Source organism: Corvus brachyrhynchos, unplaced genomic scaffold (genome assembly GCF_000691975.1).
Source record: "Corvus brachyrhynchos isolate BGI_N302 unplaced genomic scaffold, ASM69197v1 scaffold1, whole genome shotgun sequence".
NCBI lineage: Eukaryota > Metazoa > Chordata > Aves > Passeriformes > Corvidae > Corvus > Corvus brachyrhynchos.
Window position 1 is genome coordinate 11,158,935 of NW_008237222.1, and position 25,090 is coordinate 11,184,024.

Here is a 25,090-nt window from a genome sequence, read left to right on the forward strand (position 1 = left end):
AATTGTTGCTAATATTCTTTGTTTGTATTGACAGGAAAAAAATGGTTTTTGCTGGTAATAGTAGGAGTGACTGTATTGCAATTGTGAATGCATTTAGGGTAAGTCTTTTTTTCCAGCTTAGATTACAGTGAAATCTGATAGACCAAGATGGCAAGTCTCACCTTTGTAGGATCAGTGCATCATTTGTGCTTTGCAGTTGTTACAAACTTCACACTACTGCCAGCTATTGATGCTTTTGGCAGTCTTTGTCCAACTGTGTGAAGTTCCAGTTGTCTCTACTGTAATAGCCAAAAGTAAAATGCCAGAGATGTGATGATGTTTGTACATCGTTTTTAACCGAGGGCAGTTTGGACTGGTTAATTCTAGTACAGAAAGAGTTTGGTGACCTTTCTCCAGACTTCTTAGCTTTGGCTTTGTGATGTTTTTGTGCAACTGCCGTTTTTTGGTACTCTTGGCTGTTTGGTGGCTCGGTACCATGGACAGGGGTGAATTCCTCCATGTAGAGGCAGAGCTGGTACAGCACAGCAAAGGCTTCTGCTAGAGGAACTTGCTGTTCAAATTCCAGCATTTTATATTATGCATGCTCTTGTGTGTTCTGTAATCTTCTGGAGCGTCCAAAATCTTCAGCTGCTGATTTGGCTTGTTTATTTTTTTAAAACATGTTGCCCTTCAGCCAAAATGGACTTGTTTTTTTCTACTCTGCTGTCAGCATCTTGTGAAGCACACATGGACATGTATGCCACATGTAACCACTGATTCTCAGGCTCAGAAATAATGTTTTCTGAATCCCCTTATCATATTTCCCTTGTGTCACCTGGTAATTATCACCTATTCATCTGAAGATGATATTTCTATAAACCAGTATGTTGTCCCGGAGAAAAAACATGAACATTCAGACAGAGCTTCCAGTGAAGTATCTCTGTGTGTGAGTGATGTGAAAGCTTTGTTTTGAATGGCTGATAAGATAACAGGTTAAGTTCAGGAAAGTTTATTTCCAAATTGGCTTGGTTCAGATCAGATTTCTTCCAGGGTAGCCTCTAGGAAGGTAGGGAAATGCAGTCTGGCTGTTCAACTTTGCTAGTAGTCAGTGTCCACAGTAAGCTGGGATATTGTATCATGAGGTGACTTACTGTCAAACTAGAAGAAATGGATTCTGCAGGCATCTGTCATAAGCTGCTTAATAATGAAGTTATTTTCATTAATATGCTGGGTATTTTAATTTCTGTTCCAGCCCTGTGTTCTGGGAGGCATTTGCATCACAACTTACCTGAATCAGTCAGTTCACTTCCTTTTGTCTCAAAGCAAGGAAAAGAAAAAGGTTTTGAAAGTAATTTGGTTTATTACGGTGTCCAATTAAAGCATCCAAATTGTTCAATTAATTTATGAATGTTTGCATGTGCTTTAACACTCCATCCATTTCCTCTAATAAAGCCAGGTGGACAGCCTGTTAAAAAATTACCTACAGTGTTGATACAAAAAAAAAGTTAATAGTTTAAAATGTCACATGAATATTTGTAAAAATTACTACTAAAGCTCTATATTTTCTGTCTGAATACTACACCATTTTTTTCTTAGGCATGGCAGGCCTGCAAACAACAAGGAAAGTTGAGACATCCCATGGTTAGTTAAATTTTATTTCTTATCTATTCAAGGTTGGTGACTTCAGTGCTGGAGTATTTTATTTTCATAGTAAATATGAAAAGTAAGGATCTTTTGCTAGCAGTGTTTATTTGTAATAATTATGACTTTTCATACATAAATAGGATAGGCTTTGAGAGAAAAATCAGTGTTTGAATCCAGTGCAGAGTTGTTTGAAGACAATCCCTTATGTAGTCCCTTTCACAGATGAATCAACAGTGGCCAGAGGGTTTGAAATCCAACCTAAAAAGTGAAATTGAGCTGTAGTTGAAAGAAATACTTCTAATACGCATAAGTATCTCTGTTTTTTTAAACGCACCGATTTCTGCCCCCTCAGAAAACCCTGAAAGATGGAAGATGTTTATGTGCATCAGTCACAAAAACCGGTAGCATGCACACTATAACTGCCTCCAGTCCTTCTTTTGTGTGTACAAGATAAAACCTTTTTTATTTTCCCTGTTCTTTCAGCATGTGGTATCTTTCATGAACACCAGTGTATAACATAGCACTGAATTATGACAACTAGCCAAGATGACCAGAATCTGTCTAATAAAAACGGGCATTCAAGAAAGAAGCTCTGAGTTTCTTGGAAGTGTTCCCTGGATGCCAAGAAGGCCAGTGGCATCCTGGCTTGTGTCAGCAGTAATGTGGCCAGCAGGACCAGGGCAGTGATTTTTTCCCCCTGTCCTTGGCACTGGTGAGGCCACACCTCAAGTCCTGTGTAGAAAATACTGTAAGACATTGAGGTGTGCTGGAGCATGTCCAGAGAAGGGTAATGGAGCCTGGTGAAGGATCTGGAGCACAAGTACTGTAAGGAGCTGCTGAGGGAACTGGAAGTGTTTAGTCTGGAGAAAAGGGGGCTCGGGGGAGACCTTGTTACTCTACAACTGCCTGAAAAGAGATCATCGTGAGTTGGGGATTGGCACCTTGCCCCTCCTCCCAAGTGACAGGAGGAGAGAAAATGGCCTCAAGTTGCACTAGGAGAGGTTTAGATTGGAATTAAGACAAATTTCTCCACTGGAAACGTTGCAACAGGCTGCCCAGAGAAGTGGTGGAGTCACCATCCGTGGATTGGTTCAAAAGGCATTGTGAGGGTGTGGCAGTTGAGGACATGGTTTAGTGCTGGACACAGCAGTGCTGGGTTAATGTTTGCACTCAATGATCTTGGAGGTCTTTCCAAACCTTAACATTCCTATGATTCTCTAGGTGTGGATCTTAAAGTAGGTTTTGTAGTAGCAACACAGAGGATTTGGACTTGTGGGTTTATATGGAAAGTTTAGATTACTCACAACTGCATTGATGATAACCAGTTGTCAAATTGACTTCTATCTTCATACATGGCATAATACTTAATATGAATGCAAAGAAAGCTGTGAAATGTGATTAAATTCTTCTTTTGCTATATGTAACTATTATTTGTGTGCACACAGAAGAATGTGAGAGAAAATTTACTAGCAGTAGAAGAAAAAAGTTTCTAACTTTATTTTTCAGGAAGAGCTTGAGTGGGGTCGATCAAATTTTGTCCATATAAACAAGATCAAAGAGGTAAGATTAAATAGGTTTTTATAAGCAGAAGGACTTAACTTTCCTCATTCTCTGTAAATGTTAAGATCTCGGGTAAGACTACTGTGTTATGTATCTATCGAGATACAGATATATAGATATATATAGATACATATATATGTATATTTTCTTAAAATGAAGTATGAACTTAGATGAAAGGAATTTTCCTTTTGTTAGGATAAACAAAGTGGTGTTAAATGATTAACTGTTTAACATATTTTTAATACTTTCAAGAAACCTCCAGTATTATTTGCTAGTTTTATAGGTTACTCAGATCACTGGTTGTGGTGTGACTGCTGTCTGTTGTTAAATATCTTCTGTATTCTGGTTGGGAAAACTCTAAGCAAATACAGTTAGTTAGTTACATAGTGAGGCCTGGACTTGAGAATTCGTGGGGCTTTGTTGGTAACATTACTGCAGCAATTAATGAAAACTCTGCATCACAATGGGCTTCAAGCTTAATGTGATATATTGTGGGGGAAATAAGTAAAATTCCTGAGTAACTGACGAGCAGAATGGCCTTGGCCATGATTTCACCAGTTCATACCTTTGGCATGAGCTAGGGCCTGTGTTCAAAAAGCACAGGAAATAAAAAAGATTTTGATAGTGAGCAACCATCTGGATAAGAAATGACTATAGTTTTATGACTTGGATATGTGATGATGATAAAAAAAAAGATGAGCGAAAAGCAAATTATGTAAAACTGGACAGTGGAATGATCAGTCCCACATGTTAGCCTCTTTTGGGTCAATTTCAGATAATGCCAGAAGAGGTTGTGCCTGACATATAAGGATTTTAGAATGGTCACCTTCACTTAACACTTAGTAAGATGTGGGGGGCTTTTATTTGCTGCAGCTGAAGATACTGATTTCATCATCCCTTGTGTTGAAGTGGGTTTGCAGAACTGGGTTCCTTTCTGGCAATGGTAGTTGTTCTAGTAGTGTCCTAAAACTGCCAGCAGTAGAAAGGAAAGGGAAGTGTCGGTACAAAGAAGTTGTACTACTTTCTGTATTTACTCCAGAATCAGTTGGGAGAGTGAAGGCATTCACTGTTTGGTCAGAGGGCCAGTGGTTGCTTGGGGAAGCTTCTTGGAAATGCTACAGATGGAAAGTTTAATATGCTCTGCTGGAGGGTATAATTTTGATGTCTCTCAAAGTAATCCCAGTTATCTGCTAAACTGAGGGTGCAGCATGATCACCACTGCAGCTGGGTGCAGAAGTTCAGGCTGATTTTTACCTCCTAAAGTACAAACCTAAAATGATTTAAATATAGAATATCATCTTGTAAAAGGTTGTTTCAGTTCTTTTCCTAATTTTGTTCTGTATCATATGTGCATAATACACTTTGTGACTGCAGAGTTGTTCTTCATAAGGGAAACAGATTGAGTCACAGTACTAAAGTTATTTTCCAACATAGAGGTGCTAAGCAGTATATTGGTGAAATGCATACCAGTCACCTGAAAAGAGAAGGGAGTTTGCCCAATTATTTCAAACCTTTACTAACAGATTTTACTTTAATTTATGGTTGGGTTTGATCTACTTTAAATGTAACTTAGAGATCAAATTTCAGGTGGCAGAGTTATTTCACAACTTGAAAAGGCGAGTCAGTGTGTTTAACATGCATGTTAAAGCTCAGCCATCTGCTATGGACCAGGAATATGTGCACAAACAACGCTTCATTTTGCAGGTAATGCTTTACTATCATAAAGAGATGTTATTTTCCAAAATTGCAGCTGAACTTTCATATACTAATATTGATGAACTAGTATTACACTAGTTTTTCAAAATTCTTTGTGGATGTTGCAATTTTGGGTAGAAAAAAAGTAATTTTTTTGGCAGTGTCTTGGCAATGTAGAAGGACAGCTGATGTTAGTTATTTGAAAATTACAGTATCCCTTGTTTGAGGTACTCTATTTGAACTCTGGCTTGGTTAGTTAGTGTGGAGGGGGTGCTGGGAATTTTAGGTCTTTCCACCTATTTTAAATCTGTCAAATTTCCAGTTAAATTTCTTGTCTTGTTTGGACTGATTAGCCGTGATTTTATTTTCACAGACCTGTTTATCATTTCAGTGGCAGTTGGTTTAACTGTGTAAGTAGTGAACTTCTTGGAACTGAATTGTTAGATCTTGTAAGATGCAGCCTGAAAACTGAACAATTTACCTGTAGCTATTTTGAGTGAATTTATTTAAACTGAGGCTCTTGAAATCAGAACTAACAACTACAATTTTCAAGTAATAGAATAGAGCGAGTCTGCATACAAAACAATTGAAATGTTGTAGAATTGTTCCAGAAATTGAATTCTTTTCACAAAAATATATTTTTAAGAATTTGCGTGAATTCATGTTAAGGCTGCAGTTCCAGTAATTCCTGGACAGAGACAGGAAAAAATATTCGTGTGAAGATCTGTTGGTATCTCTTCATGTTGCTAGTGTATCTCATTTCAAGAAACTGAATATAATCTGCTGTGTTTCACGAAATACTTTCTTGATTTCAGGTGGTAATAGCTGGTGCTTTCTATCCCAACTACTGTACTTTTGGAAAATGTCAGGAAGAAATTGCTATGAAAGACCTTGCTGGCAAAGATCCAAAAACCACTGTAATGGTATGTTAAGAAGGTGAATGACTTGATTAAGAATCAAGTAATAGAAAGAAATCTGAAGTGTTTGGGTGGTATTTTCAAGTTCTGTTGTGTCTTGGGTGAGGACAGAAATAATTACCTACTCTGGTCCTCACTTGGTGACATTTGTCCCACCTCCCATTCTTTCAATACAACAAACATTGCGTAGGTGGGAAATTTTAGAGGAATTCCTGAGAGCTGCCTATACATTTGGTTGCTAGTCTTGCACAGGCAAACAGCTTCCATCAGACGAGTAAAATATGTGGAAGAAGAGAACAGGACTATTGAGGGTACTTTTTGATGAGCACTTAAGTAATGTGTTATTGCAACTTCAGTGTTCCTTTTTTTGTAATCTCCTGCTTGTCCGTGCATGGCATACGTGCTTGTTGCTTTAAGGTTACTCAGGGGTTGCACTGGGCTTTTTTTTATCTTCTGGAACTGCTTTTCATCTGATTGCGTAAGTGCAAGCTTAAAATGGCTGTGTTGATTTTGCAAAATTGTGCGGTTCGAACTAAGAAAATATTTGGTGTATCTGAACTAGGTATAACACTGTAAGGCAACCGTGACCTGTGCTTAAAGAAACCAAACCTGCCAAGGAGCCTCCAAGAACAGGCACAAGAGAAAATAGATGAAAAGGAGAGAGAGTCAGAAAATCTTGTTGACAAGGGATTTTTTTGTGCTTCATACTATTTAAGGATATTGAAGCAAAATATCAGACTAGACTCAATCTTGTGGAATAAAGATGAGTCTTGCCACAGCAGCATTGATTAATAGTAAACTGGTAGATTTAAAGAGCTACTTAATTTAATGTGTTTGACTTCTGATCTGCTCATACATCAACTGCTTGTTCTCTTGAAGAAGGAAGAAATAGCTGCTGTGTCTTCATCAGTGTAAATGATCATCTTGGGCTCAAGGGCTGCAAGTTCCTCAGGCTGTCACTTGGAGAGACTCTTGCAGCCATATACTGCTCCTAATGGTGTGCTGAAGATATAAAAGACAATAAAACCTCCCACTCTCTGGTCTCTCTAAATTATCTTCCCTTTAGGCAGTTTCTGCAGTCTAACCTAGAGCATGGTTTTGATCGGCAGCTGATCTTAGTACCATAACTTCAGGGCAAAGGAGCATTGTGAAAAAATAATCTGTTTTTTCCTGTCTAAGGTTGTAAGAGCCAAAGAAAAGAAATAGACAGTTGGATAGGCCCTGAAAAATAGTTCAAAGTCTCCAAGTTTGAACTTGCTAACTAGGAGTTCATGATTCTATATTAAATCAAGATCTCTTTTGAGATATTATTAAGAAAAAGACAAATGGACATCTGGCTACAGTTGCATATTAATAGTTGCGAAAGCTTACATTGGAGTTACTCCTCTACACAGAGAAGACCGGGAGATTTCTCTTTGTCATCCATGACATGATGGAGCCATGTGAGGGTGCTTTTTCAGTTGTGCAAGCTGTCCCACCATACCTCAGTAATTCAGTATGTGACAGTTCTGCCAGGAAATGCAGGAGCTGGAGGTCCTTCAGTTTCCCAGTGTGTGCACACCCTATAGGATATAGTTCTCGATTGTGGACAAAAATTGTAGCGTTCCAGTGGTTTTCTGTTACAAACAAAATCAGAGACACCAGTCAGCTTTTTGGAACAAACATCAGATTAATATGTATAATTACAAATTAATTTGCTTCATTTATAGTTTATCTACTATTCTGGTTATTCTGGTTTGAAGCAGTAGGGCATTATTAGCAGCAAAACGATGCTTTTTGTCTCTTGAGATTTTTGAATGTACTATAGTATCTAACACTTTTGGAATATGTTGGAGTTTAGATTGTATATAATTATTGCAGCCCAGGTGAAAGAGAAAGCTAACTATTCAGGTGAACTTGAAAGTGCATTAAAGCAATTGAATGTATCCACATTTAACCTCTTTTTCTTAACAGCTGAAGAACATGCCTCCCTATGGATATATATACCATAAACAGTTGCAGTCACTGCTTAGACAGTGTGGGCAGGTAAAATCTATTTCCTACAGTGGATCAAGGTAAGTGTAAAATAAAGTCTCCCGCCTTGTGTTCTCAGTTACAAATCCAGTAATCAACTTCTTTGTCAGTGATGTACTGACAAATTTAGTTAATTTCTTCTCTCTTTGGAATCACTAACTTATTTTTTATGTATTGGTTAGAGTTAAAAAGGTAGTTTTGAAGTCTGATGTGCACTGACTGGAATAACATTAGATAAGCTAGCTGAGGTAGAGCCTTCTGGTTTGTCTCTTCTGTTCTCTATCAGTGGACCTTAATTGCAACTCATCTGTCTGTATTTATTTCTGTCTTTTATACTGGATTTAGCTCATTTGTACAGTCTGTTGGCTTTTTTGAGCTGATAATCTGACTAATTTCAGCCTATGACTTCCCAAGGTTTAATTCATGTACCTGTTCTTACTCCTTTTCCAATCTTTAATGCTTTTCTTATTCACATATATTTTCACATCCTTTTCTATTTGCATTAAATTTGGCATGTCCTGGTGACAATGTTAGAAAGTTTTATCACCATCATGATAATTAAAGTTTTAAGGTACATAAAAGCAGTAGACAAAGCCTGTGAGGAAATTACCTTTTATTTTCTGATGGCCTGCTAAGATAAAGACAGGGAGAAAAAAAAATTTTTTTCTTTGTAAACAGGGCTTTTGTGGAGTTCTCCCGTAATCCAAAGGAGGTCTTTAAGGTTCTTCCTGAAGTGTACCTGGCAATCAAGATGTCACAGCTGAAGATTCCTTTTGAGCTGTGTGTTCATTATCCAGATGATATCAGAAGACAAGTGCAAGGTGCAGCAGCTGCAGGTTTGGAATTTCTGAGGTAATTATATTGCATATGTAAAATGGGTTTCTTTGCAGCAAAATGAGGTTTGCTGGATTCAGTGGGAATTTCCTTGGAACTGTCACCAAGGAAAAAATGTTAGGTTCAAAAAACAGATTTTAATTTAATTTAAATTTTTTTAAAATTGTTTAAGAGAAATTTTTTCGCAGGACTAGAAATAACATTATTGTTTTAAATATTTCTTTATAGTTAAAGATGTTTTGCTGTTTAAGAGAATTTCAAGTATACAGTTGTCTCCCCCCCCTCCGAAGCTCTACTCCATTTTCGTTTGGCATATGAAAATATGGATGTACACAGTTATTTCTGTTCATGATACAGACAATGTGGGGATTACTATAACCAAAATAAATAAGGAGTAGCATTAGGGGACAAAAAAGAAAGGGAGGGAGACAGAGTTTAAAAAAAGAGAGTGTGGGGAAACATAAGAGGTGTAACAACATAATAGGAAATAATACTGAGGAATGCAATGTAGTGAGTCTCTTTGGTCCACACCTGCTTTTGCTAGGAAAATCTGGCATGTGTGTTCCATTGTTACTGGATGCTGTGATTCTAAGCTTCAGGTCATAAAAGTAACCTGATAAAATGGCATTCTGCCTACCTCCTGATTAGTCTGCAGCCATTTCAGTATTTTAAAATAAGAAGTCCGGAATAGGAGGGCAGGAGTGAACTGGGAAGGTTAAAGTACAGGTGAGTATTTTACTTCCAGTTAATTGTACTTAGCTTTTAATAAAATATTTAGCAGTTTCACTCTGCCCAAAACAGCACTTAAAAACTTTGTCAAAATTGGGTCTTCAGGAACCAAGCCTCCTAGGCTGAAAGATGTAGTTTTAAAGTTCTTATCTTTTGTCAAGCAAGAGGAATGTTTTATATATATACACACATTAAAATTTCTCTATAAAACTCTGCTGAATTTATATTTGTGGTTTTGTATACTGTATTTTTAAAAAATAAGCTTAGAAGAAAATGCCATAGCAAAAAGCCTCACTATTTAACCTTAATTCTTTCAATTTTTAATAAAGTGATGGCAGAGTTGTGTCCTGGTATGCATCTTTCTGTGTTTGCTTATATTACAGTTAAAACAGTTACTCTGTAGTAATTTGGTTCTGTGTGGTCATTTTCCTTTCTAATTGAATTAAGGTATTTCTAAATAAAAGTCATTAAGTACATGAATGTGCCTTAGGGATACCTTGGAAAACAGATGAAAGCAAAAAAATTCATCCTCTTGAGTTTTCTCTTGTGAGTGAAGTATTTAGCATCTTCCTTCCATTTTAGAGTAAATGTGGACTGTCAGAAGCAGACAGTGGAGCCTGTGGAAATCTCATTTGGTGATTTACAAATGTCAAAGAAGGTCCCAAGTCGTTTTCTGTCCATCAGGGTAACAGAGGTAGGAATGTTCTACATCTGAAGTAGGTCACAGCTAATAATCAGTACCTAGATAGCTTAGCAGAGATTAATATCTGACAAGCTTAAATTAAAAAATTGGGTACTGATAATAGTTTTAGTGCAGAGGTGTCTGTAAGAAGCGTGGGGAGTATTCTTGGCCTTATTTTTAGTAGTTCTTTGTTAAACAGTACTCTCATGTTTGCGCTTGACAAAATTTTTGGGATTTGCTGGCAGTAAATGTTAGTTGGAAGTAGGCATAAATGTAAAGAAGATTAGTGGAAGAGGTAAAGCACTTGTGTAAACTATAAAAATGAGAATCAGTAGGTATTTGGGACATTTACGTGGTTATTAACTGCTAGTTTTCTTCAGAAACTGTACATATGAGAAAGATGAATTAATGGTAGTATATGCTCATTCAGAAAAATATTTCATGCATAGAAGTGTATTAGGGGAAAATTACATGTATATACAAATATTTCTGAAATCTGAAGCTGAGATTTTTAAATCTTGTGTTAGATCATCTTCATTAGTTGAGTAATAGCAATATCTATGCTGCTGAAATAGAATTAATTAAAAGCATTTAAAGCACTGAGCTAGGGGAAATAAGATGAAGTATTAAAACAGCTATAATAGTGGTGTGTTTTGCAAGTGGAGAAAAGAATATTTTCCTCCTCTTACTCAGATAAATCTCTTGGATAAAAAATGTTAGTGAATTTAATCAGGCCCATTACAATTACTTAGCTATCTATGGTACTTCTGTTTTAATAAGTCAGCTTTAATGATTGTAAATAAAGATTGGTTTTTATTACAAGCATTCAATATAAAGTCTGAAATGGTTATATGAGTTTAGACATTTGAAAAGATGACTTATTTTACTCAATTGGATTCAAATAGGTGTGTGTTGTCACCAGTTTCCTGAAGGATGGCTCATCATAGCAGGAACAATGCTGATGTGCTGACACATGTAGCTGTTATCTGTCACTGATAAAAAGAAGTGCACCAAATCTGTGCACCTACCTAATCAACTGTCTACCTTGTATTTTCTGTATGTTAACTTGGTTTAGGAAAATGGAAGCAGTCTTCTCCTAATTTTCTGTATTTTGGTAATGCTTATATCGAAATCTGTTCAGATGGAGAGTATGTTGCAGTAGCACAGAAAATAAACATTTTCGAAAAAATACTGAATTATGAGACAGAAATTCTTCACTGCATTGTTGCAGCATGTGAACTGTTGTGTCAGGAGTAGGAGTGTTTTCATGTATTTTGCTCAGATGTGGTTTGTATTTGATGTAGAAGAATAATATGAAATCTGTTATTGTCTAATTTTTATACTTTCAGGTAGTAGAAGTTGGACATTTCTGGGGTTACAGGACAGATGAAAAAAATACAGCTGTTCTCAAGGCTCTAAATGCTGAAATTAACTATCAGAACCTGATGGATTTAGCAGTGCCTCCACGTGTAGATGTTCTTTGTCTGGCACCATTCACTTATCTGGGAAAGAGAGGATACTACAGAGCTCATGTTCTGTATGTTCATGGAGATCTTGCTGAGGTAATGTGCTATGTCATATTGAATTGGTAGCATGTAATTGGGTTAACAGTCTTGGAGCTTTGATGCCTATTTTTAAAATTTATCTTTTCTGCAAATCACTCTGGCCAGAATAGATTAATTTGTTTCTTTTCCAGAACATGGGAATTTTTAGTATTAAATTGAGAAGCTCTTGCAGAGTGAAATAAAATAAAGACTAAAACCTCCAGTGAATCTGAAAGCATGGGGGTTTTTTTTTGGAGGAGTGTTCATGCTACTGAGTTCTATACCATCAACAAATTCATCAGAATATTTTGGCTTTTTGTGCTGATATGAGTAATGGAAATTAGTGCCACAATTGGTTTTGATTTTTCAGGCCAGTACTTTTCAGCATTTTAAGGACAGATTTTTTTTGTTTTTGTGAGACTGGCCTTTGAATTTCTTTTATTTCTTAACCTGGTTGGGTGTCAGCACTACAGAGTCAATACTGAATATTGTCATAGTTTAACGTCATGAAAAATTAGTGAGTAATAGTGCTAATCTCATCATTTTCACATTTGAGTTTATAAACTCAGGTTTATTTATCAGTCAGTGAACACATGTTCACATTTGCTTAGCTGCAGTTGTTAGGGAGTGTCTGTGACTCTTAAGAAGTAAAGTTATGAAGATGTGGGTATGGGGAGAGAATTTAGAGCCTTTTAGAGAAACTTGCCTTTTCTAGATTTAGTGGATTATTTGCATTACAAGTTGATATTTAGGCCGAGGGGTCAAATAATAGACATGATAAAATTTGATGTATTTGTTTTGACATGACTTCGTTTGCATGCTTTCCAGACTTTGAATTTGCTTCCATATGACTTGATAAGATTTGTGTTGCACTGTAATTTTTAAAGTCAAACTGTGACTCTTCTTGGCACTAAAAGTAGCACTTCTAATATTGTGGAATCTTTGCAGATACTTTTGATTTTTTTTTTTCCCCCAGGTTTTTTTTGTCGATTATGGCAATAGGTCAGAAGTGCCTTTGAATAAATTAAAAGAGATTCCAAGCTGTCTTCAAGAGCTGCCTTTCCAGGTAGGGGTGATGCTGTTGGCTGCTGCTTACTAGATATTTTTGTGTCTCGCCTGGCAAACAGGAGTGAACTTCAAGTCAGGATGCTTTTCAGAATAATAATTGAATAATACGTATTTTGCTGATGCAAGTACTTACAGATCACCTTCACTAATAGGCAAGTGTTTTCCAGAGGTGTGTGTATTCACAGAGCAGGAATTCTTGTGTGTAATTGAACTACATTGTATTTAATTGTAGAGAAATTCTAATTTTGTAAAGCTGTGGTTTTTCTTGTGCTGCTTTGCTGTTCTTTGAACTGCTGGCTTTCCTGGGATCTTTTCAGATAGTACTCTCTTGGTCATTAAATACGAGTATTATAGATCTAGTGATCTTTTGACACAAATTAGAGGAATTTTATAGCTACTTTTTCAGAAAAATAATTCTCTTGAGCTGTATTTACAAATAAAATAACAATACTTCAATTGTAACTCAGTTTTTCAGTGCTCACTCAGATATTTTTAAACTAATAGAAACAGGTGTATCATACTAACTGTGTTCTCTGAAGCATTTAATGATGAAAATGAGAAATGGACCAGCAGAAATTGGATTAGATCTTGACAGGGCTAAGTTTGTTTGGTTTTCTTTTGTAATTGATGTAAAAAAATAATTTCGGCAAGAAGCATCCTTTTTTGTATTTTCTACACACGTATTAAATGGAAGTGTATTTCTGCTTCAGGCCTGATCTTTTAATGACCAGTTTTAATGACTGGCTAGAAAAAAAAAACAGGGTTTCTGCAGTAAATTCATTCAAAGACATAATTACAGATAGTGATTGTGGACATGAGAACTTAATTACTCTTGCCTGCCAGGGACAGAAGAGCTGTAGTGGTCCTACCAAGCTTTCTGTTACCTTAGCTGAAAAGAGTTGTGGACTGTGATGTTTTTTCCAGAGAAGACACCTTTGTGCTCCTAAGATTTCAGTGTGAATGGTGAATTACTACCAAATTATCCTTTATGTACTGTTTGATTCCTTAGCAACTGTGTACTATACTGAAGTGATATGAGCTGTCATGTGTTGGCAGTGATGGAGTAGGAATTATGCCAGTAGCTTTACAGCAGCCCTAGGAATTAGCATAAGCCGCAGCAATAATTATGAAATAATTTATAGTTATTAACTCAGTTTGTTGAGAAAGCAAAATATTTCCTTGCTGATTCTCTGGTCAGGCAAGCATTGTTTTCAGTGGTTTCTGCTCTAGGCTTTGGAATTCAAGATGTGCAAGATGTGTCCCTCTGCCCAATCGCTGGTGTGCGGGGAGCCGTGGAGCTGCAGCGCCAGCCAGAGATTTGCCTCCCTGGTCAGTGGCTGCACTCTGCTTGTGGAGGTTTATTCCCTGGTGCACGGGGTCCTGCACGTGGATGTTTTCCGTCACTCAGGGCGCAGAGGCCTGGTGAATATTCGGGATGTGCTTATCGAGGAGTGCTATGCTGAGCTAGCAGAGGAGTCCTACGAGTCACGAGTATGTATTGGCTGAGCTGCTGCTGCTGCTTTTTTTATTCTAATTTATTTCGGTTCAGGCTGTCCTGAGAAGCTGAGCTGCAGCTTGACTAGTGGCAAGGTTAGTACTTGAATAGGGCAGTGTATTTTTATGTGTGTGCATAATGCATATCGAGCTGTTGGCCAAAAGCGTTGCTGCTCTGAGACCCCTTCTGGAAGAGGTGTTTACCGAGAAATTACTTCCTCAGTTGAACTGCTCCACTCTTGCTTGAAACCCTGAAAAACTGTAACTGCTTCATAGTTCTAACTCTCTTCCATTTTGATGTTTTTATATAATCTGAAAGGTCATCAGAACATTGGTTTTTTGTCTTTGTATGCGAGTATTTCTTTGTGTAGGACTTTTTTTGTAGAATTTCTGAAGACATAACTGTTCAAGGCTTTTTTAACACTTCTCTTATTGTATAGCAAAGCCATGATTTGCTCAAGGAATTATTTTTGGACAAAGCAAAAGAAGAAAAGCAAATGCCTGTGTCTTCAAGACATGAAGAAAAGCATCTCATTGAAAGACTGTTGAGCTGTTTTTCTGAAAAGAAATCTGATGCACCAACCCATAAGGTAACTTGAGAGGTGGTTTTGGCCTGTCATCCCCATGACCCTGCTTCTGACATTGAATGGAGATGAGGGCCAAAAGTACCTTAAATAACCAAGCACTATTTGATGCATTGAGTAGGGCACCGTACTTTCTGTTGGTAGAAAGCCACAGTGTGACCACTGTTTCAGACTGGTCTGCTGCAGCTTTGAACACAGTTCTGAAGTACAGCCTGGGAGCTAATGATCCAGCTCTTCTGACACATCTAAGGCAGCACTTTGAACTCATGCAGAGCAGAGATATAATTGAACAGCTGTATGCAGGAAAATAGCAAGTTTACAACCCTGTCAGTTTTTCAGAAAATCTGAACGTGGTTTTACTGTACACAGTGTTTCATTCTTCATCAGCTAGTGATAGGTAAGCAGCTGGGATAGGTGAAGCAGTGAATGCTCCAGCAACTGATGGTAGTAATAATGCTTTTCCTCTGCCAGTGCCAAACTCAGAAATGTGTTTTGAGGTATCTAGTCACTACTAAGTTGGAATATAAATGTGTGTTACAAGTTAGGCCTCATCTATATTCTGATTATTTTCCCATTTCAGACCTGATAAAATTTCAGGCTTTCAAGCGCCTAATCATGCTCCATTCACCCACAGGAGTAATCCTATTTAACTTCTCACTTCATAGAGATATTTTCAAGATTAAAGACCTCATCATGTAAATAAAATTACCTGATTTTCTTAAGTGACCTATGAAGTCTGAACTTGCATTTTTTAAGCTAGAGGAAAATCATCAGTCTGTAGCACATGTGAAAATAGGTAATTTTAGATAAGGTGCCTCAACAAGCAAAGTTTGCTATAGATGAGTGAAATGAAAATGCCATTTTACCAATTTAGCAACTCAGCTGGCTCAGTGCATGCTGAAATGTGTTTGGCTTTACTTTAAATTAAAAGCATTCTGATTGGAAGACATCCAGGTGCTAGCTAACTAGAATAGAATTTGTCTCTCCCTTTTTTGAAGGTGACAGTTTTTGGGCCGTTCAGTCCTTATCAGCTGAAATGCTACAGTCTGACCAAAGTATCCCAATTCAGGTATGAGAAAACTTTTACTGTAAAGTAGAGTCATGTTTTTAGCTGTTACTCCCAATAAATCAGCAAAAACCACCTAGTGACTCCTACAGATTTTCACTGAATTTTTATTCATTGAGAAGACTGAAGTAGTCAGGCCTGAATTGCATTAATACACACACTATTACTATTTGAAATCTTAAGAGTAGTTTTAAGGTGCATTATTGTCTCACAAAGAGATTATTTATTAACTGTCGTCTAAATCTGCTAACAGTAAACAGCTATTTTGAGTTTGTGTTGTGAATTGAAAATTATTTTTTATTTACATGTTTGTATGAGTTTTGGGGGTTTTTTAATGTTGAAAATATTTCTTCTCCAGAGATGTTCTCATACATAGGGAGAGCATAAACTCCATTGTTGTCCATGATGATGCAGAAGATTGCTTTCAGCAGTTGCTGGTCGCCACTGATGTATCAGTAAATGCAGCTGGTAATGCCTAATAACAATGTTTGGGTTGTTTCTCTAGACTTCTGGTTTTAGAGTAGTTTTATGAGTAAAAATGTTACTGGAGTTCTATGTTACATCTTTTTGAGGTTTCATTTTCATTAAATGCTCCTTGGAGCTATTTGAAATTTTTCTTTTCTTTTGGTGCCAGGGTCTGTGATTTTAGGGGAAACATCTTTGATGCCTCCTATTCATGGCCTGCTTGCACTCCTCAGTATGCTGTTTGCTCCTGCAATAGAACTCAGGTATTTGTGCATTTTAAAGTGGTAGTTCTTCTATTATTTTCTTTAGGATCCTCACAAAATTTTGACAGATTTTCTTTGCTTTCAGCATTTTATATATTCCCTTTTTGGCATTTTTTTACGAGTTTCAGTATAGTATGTAGGTAAAACAACTTGTTCATGTACTTGGGAATTGGTGCTGCAGAGTCTCCCCTCGTGATAAGGCATTACAGCTCCTGACAGTTGTGCTGGAAGCTTGGGAAGGTGGAGTGTAAACTGGGCATGTTAAGTCTACATGAGGAGAGGAACTTACGTAATTTTTTGTAAAAGCTAAGTTCTGGCAATGGCATTACTGTTATGTTTTCTTCAAATTGTGGTATTTGTAGACTGTCATTTCAACATAGTGAAGGTTGCTTTCCATTATTTTGCTTATGGATGATTTTTTGGTAAGTTTTATATGTTTTTATAACCAGAACTTCAGTTTTGTTTCATCACTGTATTTTAAAAATCAGTATGCCTCTCAATTGTTTTAGCTTCTTTCAAAGATGTGTCTTGCTTTGCATGGCTTAGACAAATTCATTTAAGTATGTCTTCATAAGAGTTTTATTTCTTCATCTCTTGGTGAGACTGTTTCCTTTCTTTCTCCTGTAGAGTTGATAAAAGTGGGAAGTATTTTACTGGTGTTCTGTGTGGTTTGGGTTGGAGTCAAACTTCTGGGGTTCCACTGCTTCCGGCAAATGATATGGAGCTGACATTTGATGTGCATTTTGGACTGGAAGACATAACAGAGGTAAAACTTGGATAAGAATTTTCACTACAGTAGGAATGCAGTAGAAGTCAGTGGATCTGAACTTGTTAACTCTTAGTATTAATAGAAAAGCTTGTTTGGACTTGCGGGGTTTGGGTTTTTTGTGGTTTTGTTTGGGTTTTTTAATGTTCTCCCTTTTTGTAATCTTGGATTTTTATCAGGAGAAGCAGTTCCCCCTCCCTACACTTGAAACAAAATATTATAGAATGTTATACCCTTTTCAGAATACAGTCATCAATTTTGCAGTAACCAGTTGTCAATACTTACTAATTTTGTCCTTGGGATTGTCATGGCTTTTACTGACAAGCAGAGCACTGCTGCCTTTCAGGCTTCAGTTTGATTTCATAGCTCTGGTAAGTCATCTGTGTCGAGCTACGTCTCTCAGAGCAGATCAGCCAAACAAACAATAAAGCCCCTGCCTTCCTCATTACTGCCTTTTGCAGCTCAGAGAGTGAGGCCTGTCAGAGGGAAGCATGTACATAACCTGTGCTGTGCAGGACAGTGGCTGTGTTTGATGTGTGTGAGACAGTGAGGGATGTGCCCTGGTTAGGTCTGTGTGCAAAGCAGGTGCTTGGGGTGGTTCCTGGAGGTTTTCCAAGGACACAGTGGACATGCTGGTGCACATATCTGTAAGCTGTTACTTTCTGAAAGTACTGACTTGGTGTGATGGCTGTATTCATGATGCCTTAGCCAGAATGGTAGCACCGAGCTGTTGTACATGTGAAAAATTATGGACAGAGAGAGAAAATTGTTAAAACTTTCACAGAAGGAATTCTGTGTTGGAAAAAGTCCAAGCAAGTGGTAGCCTGTATGTTTTATGGCATATCTGAGTAACCTTAAAAATTGTGATACCATGTGGCTGAAATACCAACATCATTGACCACCAGAGGTGCAACTGCAGGAAGAAGCATTTCTGAAGCTTTGGATGTTTTTGCTTATGCAAATAATATTCCAGTTCAAGTTCAGTGATATGGGTACCACGACCACCTTCACGTCAGTGTAATATGATGCAGACCTTGTGCTGGTTTAAAGTGCTTTATATTCTGTCACTGGTGTTTTACAGATAAACAGCCTGAGGACAGCCATGAATAAGCTGCTCTGTGAACATGCAGTGTGTTATGGACAAGAGCAAGTGGCACAGCTGCAGGAAAACATTCGTCAGAAGCTTCTATGGTAATCATTTTGTAGAAATAAGATCTTCTGTTTCAGAGTCTCAGCAGAAATGAGATGAGTGCTTGCTTGAAGCATAGCTCAGATTAGGCTTTGGAAAAATAATATATGCTCTCATTTAATGATGTTTTTCATTTACTTTGTTTATTTATAAAGCAGTATACTAAACAACCATAGACTTCTTGTGGAAGCACTGGTTCTTCAGGGAAGCCCAATCAGTTAGGAGTCATAAAACCTAGACTATAAAACCTGTTCTGCAGGAAATCAGCTCTTACGTATCCTTGTTTTTTGCACCCAGGACAAAGCTAATGGAATCCTATGGCAGAACAGTGCAGAAAGATTTAGAATTTTTTCTTCCTGTACATTAAATTTGAATTATGTGTGCTGCCTTTCCTCCCTCAGTAGACCTGTGCAGAATAGGTGTTGGCCAAGTGAATTCGAAGTCTCAGGCCAGTTTAGGAACTTAAGTAAGGCCATCTGCCTTTTTGCCAGCAAGCTTCTCCTTGTAAGTGAAGCAGTGGTTCTGAAAAGACCATTGTGATTCAGTGCAGCCAGCCTGGAGAATTTTTTCAGCTTGTAGTTTGGGAGAAAGAGTGCAATGAACTATCCCAGGAGCAGCTCCTTCTAATGTCTGTCCCTGCTGAGCATAATGTGAAAAGTTTTCCGTTGTTTGTACACTCAGCATGCATTTTAGTGCTCTCTGTATCATCAGGAGAATTTTCTCATCCTGACCTGGCTCTCTACTGAACTATGTTAAAAAGAGCTCTGGTCCAGAGTCCGTAACCTAACTCTTACCAGCCTCATCTCTAAGAAATACAACTTTTTTTTTTTTTTGCTGGTAGAGCTTTGCTGAAGTAACTGCATGATGTCAGTTTTAGGCAGTTCCTTGTGCTGATAAAGATCACACCCCTGCTCTTACCCAGGGTTACCAGAAAGATTATCAGAGCATCTATTTATGTTGATTTTTCAGGTGTTTCTTGGTTTTGAAAGTACCTGCTCTCTTACCTGTGGAAAAAACCCCCTATTACATTGCCTTCAGTTTAAAGCAAGCACCCATACTTCCTATTTCCAAAACTCCAAGTAAAATTCAGGTGCATTCCATAGTAACAAGTCAGCCTTACCTTTTGAGGTACTAGAAGTGAAATTAAAAGAGCACAAGCAATGGAGAAGTCAAGGAACATGGGTAGGCAGAAAGAAGCAAAGCCACAACCCCCCTCTGGAGGTGACTGTGACAGTAACAGCTCATGCTGGGACATCAACACTTACATGCTAAATTGAAGGCACAAAAATGTCACTGCTATTTGTTCAGACATGTGAATACTTGCTACAGTCTCGGCACCTATTTTGGGCTGATTGTTCAGACATCTCCAGCCAGCTGGGAGGGGAAGGGTCAGACCTTGGCACAGGTCCTGGGCACTGACATGTTCCCAGCTCAGTCAGCACTGGCTGCCTGACTCGGCCACTCTCATCAGCCCTTGGACTTCTTTGTCGTCAGGATTTTATACCCTTCTGTGGTAGCCTTTTCTCTCGTGGAATTTTTGTACATTTATTGGTTGTCTTTCAACAATCCTACAGCTATTTTTATTTAAAATTTTATTTCATTTTTGTATGGTTTTATTTGAAGGAATAAACAGTCTCATTATTGTAAATGATTTCTTCTTCTCCCTTGTGTAAAATCTTTCTTGGTTTTGAATATTTTTTCCCAATTGTACTTTCTGTGTTTTGGAAAAAACATTTATTAATACAAGTACACAGGTAAAAATTCAGCCTGAACAGTCTTTCATAACTGTTTTCCATTTTTCAAAAGCTAATTGTATTTACAACATGTCACCACTACATAAAACTAAAATCAGGTTTTGAAAAACACATCTAGACAGAATTAATTAATGTCTACTACTGTTGTACTTTGCACAGCTTGAGGAAATAACTGGAGCAGACAGACTATAGTAATTGAGTTGTCATGCAAAACAAAATACCCTAAAAATAGCTGTATTATACATTCCAGTGAGTAAGCATACATAAAACGTAAGGAATAAATTACAATTGCAAATTCTAGTGCTTTTTTAAAAAAAAACAAAAACAACTCATTATTTTCTTTAGAAGAAACCACATTCTGATACACTATATGTCCCTGTGAAAATTTGTATTTTGACTTACTACACTGGAGGGGCAAAGTAGAGAGAACTGAACAAATCAGACTAGATTAACAGGGAAATTTAAGATTCCCTTTAGCACAGACACCTTGTAAATACCTGCTTGTATCTTTTATAAAAAAATCCTTTGTGTTTATAATTAACCAAATATAAGTGTACTTGTTAAGGCTATTTTTATGTAATTTCAGTTTAATCTGCAAATCAAAGCCTCGAGACATAATTGATCCCACCTGGTATGAGAAGCAATATGCATGGAATCAGGTAATGGTATAAAGATTTCTTTTAAAACTTTTTTTTGAGGAGTTTGAGTACTCCAGTACAATTAGTGAAGAGTGTTGAAAGGGAGAACTTTTGGGAGGATGACTTTTTTGTTTATTGAATTTGAAAATACCGTAAGCACTGCAGAGTTAAATTAAAGCTTAAGAACTTTCATTTATGTAATCACCAATGTCTGTTGATACCCTATTTTTGTAGAGTCTGTTTAGTTGTTGGGTGGCTTGTTTTTTAATTTTGTGTATATAAATATTTAGTGTTTTCAGGCAGAACTCTCCATGGGTTTTAAGTTGAGAGAGATTGTAAAGGCAACTTCACATTTGTTGGAAGTTAAAATTTTCTATTCTTTCTATTAAGCAGCTGTAGCTACATTTTCCTGAACGCAGTGCATTTTAGTTTTGTTTTGGGCTGCTGTGCTTTGAGGTGGCTTTTCCTTTCTAGGCAAACAGAAAAAAATGTAGCTTGTTTTAGAACAAATGTGGTGGGATCAGGCAAGAGGGCAGTTTTCTCAAGACCTGGGAAGGTTTCATAAAAAAATTCTCCTAGCTTCCTATTCTCTTAGAAATCTCACCTTTCTTTTTGTAAGGGCCTCTGCAGGCCACTGGATTTCCTGAAGAAGAACTACAGTTTCTTAATTAAAAGGGGGTGAGGAATTAGTGAGTGCAGGAGTAAAACTGCTACACACACCCTCCCGGTGGCTCTCCCACGCTGCGGCCCAGAAAGGAGGGGTTTGGTTCCCCTGGTAAAGAGGGACAACAGAGAACAAGCACCAAGGGCAGTTATTTCTAAAAGGCTTTGTTTTAGAGTGTGTTGTGATACACTGCCTTAGGCCAAAGTGTTTCTATTTTCATATTTCTAGTTCAGTTATCCTTGGATTTAGGAAGATAATATACTCACTTCTGCTGGTGTTTTATAACAAGCCAAATGTGTAGGCCTTGGATCAGGATTTTTCACTGCATCTGAAGAATCCCCAGGACATCTTAGATCATAAAATGCTACCTGTAATGCTTCCGAACTGACTGTGGAATAGTGTTCTGACTCAGGCAAACCATGAGATAAAGCATTTTGTAGCCCTGGCTCTTTCGTTGCAGTGTGTGGTGTGGAACTGAAATGTATGATTTAAAACTTTGAACTCTTCAAGACTTCTTCTTAGCTGTGTTATATAGGAAGACATTAAGAATGCATTCTGACTTTCATCTTGCTTCTTTTGACTAGGTGGATTCTCAGCGTATTATTGATGAGTCTGAAAAGCAGCCTGAAAGAGGGAATTTTGTTTATCAACTCCACAAGCTTGTTTTGTTGAATGACTAAGTATTTCTAGAACTCTTTCAGAGGATGAGGTATTACTAGTCTAAAAATTACTTCTGTCTTGTATGCATGTTTTGCAAGATTGTTCCTTAACACGAGTACAAGTGTACTGAAAAACAGTTTAGAAAATGTTCCTGTGTTTCTGAAAAAGCTGAGGTTTGCTGGCCTAGAGTAGAAAAGTTTATTCATAAAAGAAACTGATGTAAATCAGGATGCAATTTTCATTTAATACTTCTAAACAGGTTTATCACAAGATACATGAAAGATGAAGCAAACGAGGCTTAGTTGTTCATTTTCTGTCTTAAAGCTCATAAATTAAGGGGCATGACTTTTTTTTGTCTTTAATTGCAAGTTGCATTATCCTGTTTTCTTTTTTACTAGTTCTTTTAAAAAATATGCAGCAAAGGGGTTTGGGGTTTTCCTTAACCAAGAACTAGAAGTCAGAAGAAACTGATGATCTAAATTATGTTCTGATCCAAACTATATCTTCATATACTGGATACAATTTTTTCATCAATTATTTTGTACAGCAAAATATAACATGATTTATTTTCCTGTATGGCAGAAGAATGCTTTTGAATTACTGATTCATGGCACTTTGTTTCATCTTTTCATCTTATTTTTACCTGGGAGATCTTTATTCCTAAAAATGAGGCCAGCGGTTTCAGAATAAAATGAAGAAATTAAATAAAATGTTTTTGTCTCTTCCTTTGTGTGGTCACGTTTAATAAAAGCTAAATTTAGTTATTAATGGTATATGATTGCATTCAAGAAATACATTAATACAAAAGCAGTCAGTATATGGAAGAGTATTCATTTTCACTGTTCACTCAGTGAACATTGGAGGTTATGTAATATCCAGTCACCCTCTGAAGGGCAGAGAATCAGTGGTCACCATAAAGAAATGGCAGATTTTTGCAAAATAAGGGGATGCTTAAAATAAATCATTTGAAGCTGTAATTAAACAGAGGGATGACTGTGTAACAGGCAATTTCAGTGGTTTATTAGAGCACTACTTCCTTAGACACATTTTACTGATCCTTGGGAATTAAAATAGTTAGTGAGAGAGGTCTAACAGAAAAATTGCATCTCAAGTGGCTTAGACAAGAGTATTTCTCAGCCAGGTGTTGTACACCAATTAAGTGTTCCTGTTAAACACCTTGGGGGGCAAGTGGAACAGGCAGGATTTCAAATCTTGCTTTGTCTATTAATGATGGGAGTTTCTGTATGAAAAGGAAACTTGGCAACGCACAAAGGCATGAGAAAAATAATGGAAATCATTCCACATAAGCAGCACTGGTTTTTAATTTTTTTATTTTGAAACTCTGTTTCTCCGTGTGTGGGTCTGTGTGTGTGACTGTGCTGCCACCAGCTGGGGGCTGCTGTGGTACGGGAGAGAACAGTCCTGAAGGAAGCACAGCATCCTTCCAGTCAGCCTTGCTGAGAGACATACATTTGCAGAAGAATATATACAGTACTAACATTTAAAAAGCAGCTGTTGTGTTTTATTGTTTGATACAGGCTTCAACAGCATTGCAGTCGCTTGAACAAGTTTAAGGTAAGTAGCTTCAGGATTTCCCCCTCAAAGGGTAATACTGTTTTACAGTACTTGTTTCTCGCACTGGAGAAAGAAAGTATTGTAAAATAGTAGTGTCTGTGTGGCTGTGGACCTGAGCCCACTCAGTTTTGTGGCTTTTGGGGGCTACTTCCATAAGAAAAAAAGGCCATGACTGCTTGTCAAGATTTGCTGTATCTCCAGATGCTCACCAACATTGAGCAGAATGAGATTTCACTTACCATAATTTATTAGTGATTTATGTACTTCTTCATTGAGTTTAAGGTGGAAATATTTGAATCTGTAAAGGGTCAGAATAATGCTCTTAAATGCCTGCAATAGTAATGATAAAGTGACAAACTGTACTGACAGGTGCTCCTAGAATCTGAAACAATGTGCATTGACTATTATTCGTAAGTCCCCCCCAAAACTACATTGACACCTGATAACAGTTTTAAATGAAAAGGAGATTTTTTGCCATTGCATGTAATTAATTTTGGAATTTACTGCTACGGGCTCTGATGGAAATGAAATAACATAAACAGAAGAATGAATTGAACTCCAGGGAAGGCAGATCCTTCAGAAACTGTTAAAATGGAGGAACTTGAATTCTTTACCCTACTAAATTCCAGAACCTCAGAAAATATACTGAAATAATGTCTATTTTTAGTCATTTTAGTGTCTGTCCTTGTCCAGGTGTTTCCTTATGGCAGGTATATGGGTGGAGAATATTGTTCATTAATCCTTTTACAGAAAAGTCACCCCTCATTCCTCAGCTGATTCAGCTCTGTTCTTTCAGGAGAATCACATTGTTACAATGAATAGCAAAATGGAAAAGGGTGTGTAACACAGTTGGAAATTCCACATTCCTTCCCCACAAAGTCTGTGTGTAGGGATTAGGGTGGTTTGAATGAACCCAACTGAGTCCTGCTGAGCCTGTGGCCACCTGCACCATGGCAGCTGTGCTCTCTGCAGGGAGTGCCAGTGGGGAAATCAAGGTGAGAGTGGATGTCAATGTGAAGTGATCCATTTCCAGAGAAAACAGGACTGTCCTCTTTTAGCTGGATGGCATTTTTAGGAGGTACAGGTGAGTGCATGTATGTCCTGTCCATTGCTTTGACCTTTCCTAGCACAGTTGTGCTGCTCTTGGCTCCTAAGCTACCTATTCTGGAAGCTTGCCCATGGATTTTACAAGAGCTTTTGTTTACAGTGCAAAGAGAAAATTGAGTTACCAGGAAAAGGAATGCCAGGGATGGAATTTGAGTAATAAAGGGATGGTGACTTTATAGGGCACAAGGAGTGCAGTCCCA

The 25,090-nt window shown here is 37.5% G+C and overlaps 1 protein-coding gene across 4 annotated transcripts in view; it reads left to right on the top strand.

Moving 5' to 3' along the window:
• TDRD9 (tudor domain containing 9) overlaps positions 1–22,933 on the top strand; it is a 70,003-nt gene extending 47,070 nt beyond the window's left edge. For all 4 annotated transcript variants that reach the window (XM_017729143.1, XM_017729141.1, XM_017729142.1 and 1 more), the window contains 19 exons: positions 35–98; positions 1,576–1,620; positions 3,130–3,183; positions 4,771–4,887; positions 5,694–5,801; positions 7,749–7,849; positions 8,487–8,660; positions 9,954–10,065; positions 11,403–11,615; positions 12,574–12,663; positions 13,896–14,156; positions 14,600–14,749; positions 15,742–15,812; positions 16,168–16,277; positions 16,444–16,537; positions 17,165–17,303; positions 18,385–18,494; positions 20,833–20,905; positions 22,133–22,933. In XM_017729143.1, coding sequence (XP_017584632.1) covers positions 35–98; positions 1,576–1,620; positions 3,130–3,183; positions 4,771–4,887; positions 5,694–5,801; positions 7,749–7,849; positions 8,487–8,660; positions 9,954–10,065; positions 11,403–11,615; positions 12,574–12,663; positions 13,896–14,156; positions 14,600–14,749; positions 15,742–15,812; positions 16,168–16,277; positions 16,444–16,537; positions 17,165–17,303; positions 18,385–18,494; positions 20,833–20,905; positions 22,133–22,228 — 2,182 coding nt within the window. In that variant the 3' untranslated portion in view covers positions 22,229–22,933. The remainder of the gene's footprint in view (positions 1–34; positions 99–1,575; positions 1,621–3,129; positions 3,184–4,770; positions 4,888–5,693; positions 5,802–7,748; positions 7,850–8,486; positions 8,661–9,953; positions 10,066–11,402; positions 11,616–12,573; positions 12,664–13,895; positions 14,157–14,599; positions 14,750–15,741; positions 15,813–16,167; positions 16,278–16,443; positions 16,538–17,164; positions 17,304–18,384; positions 18,495–20,832; positions 20,906–22,132) is intronic.
• Positions 22,934–25,090: the final 2,157 nt, after the last annotated feature.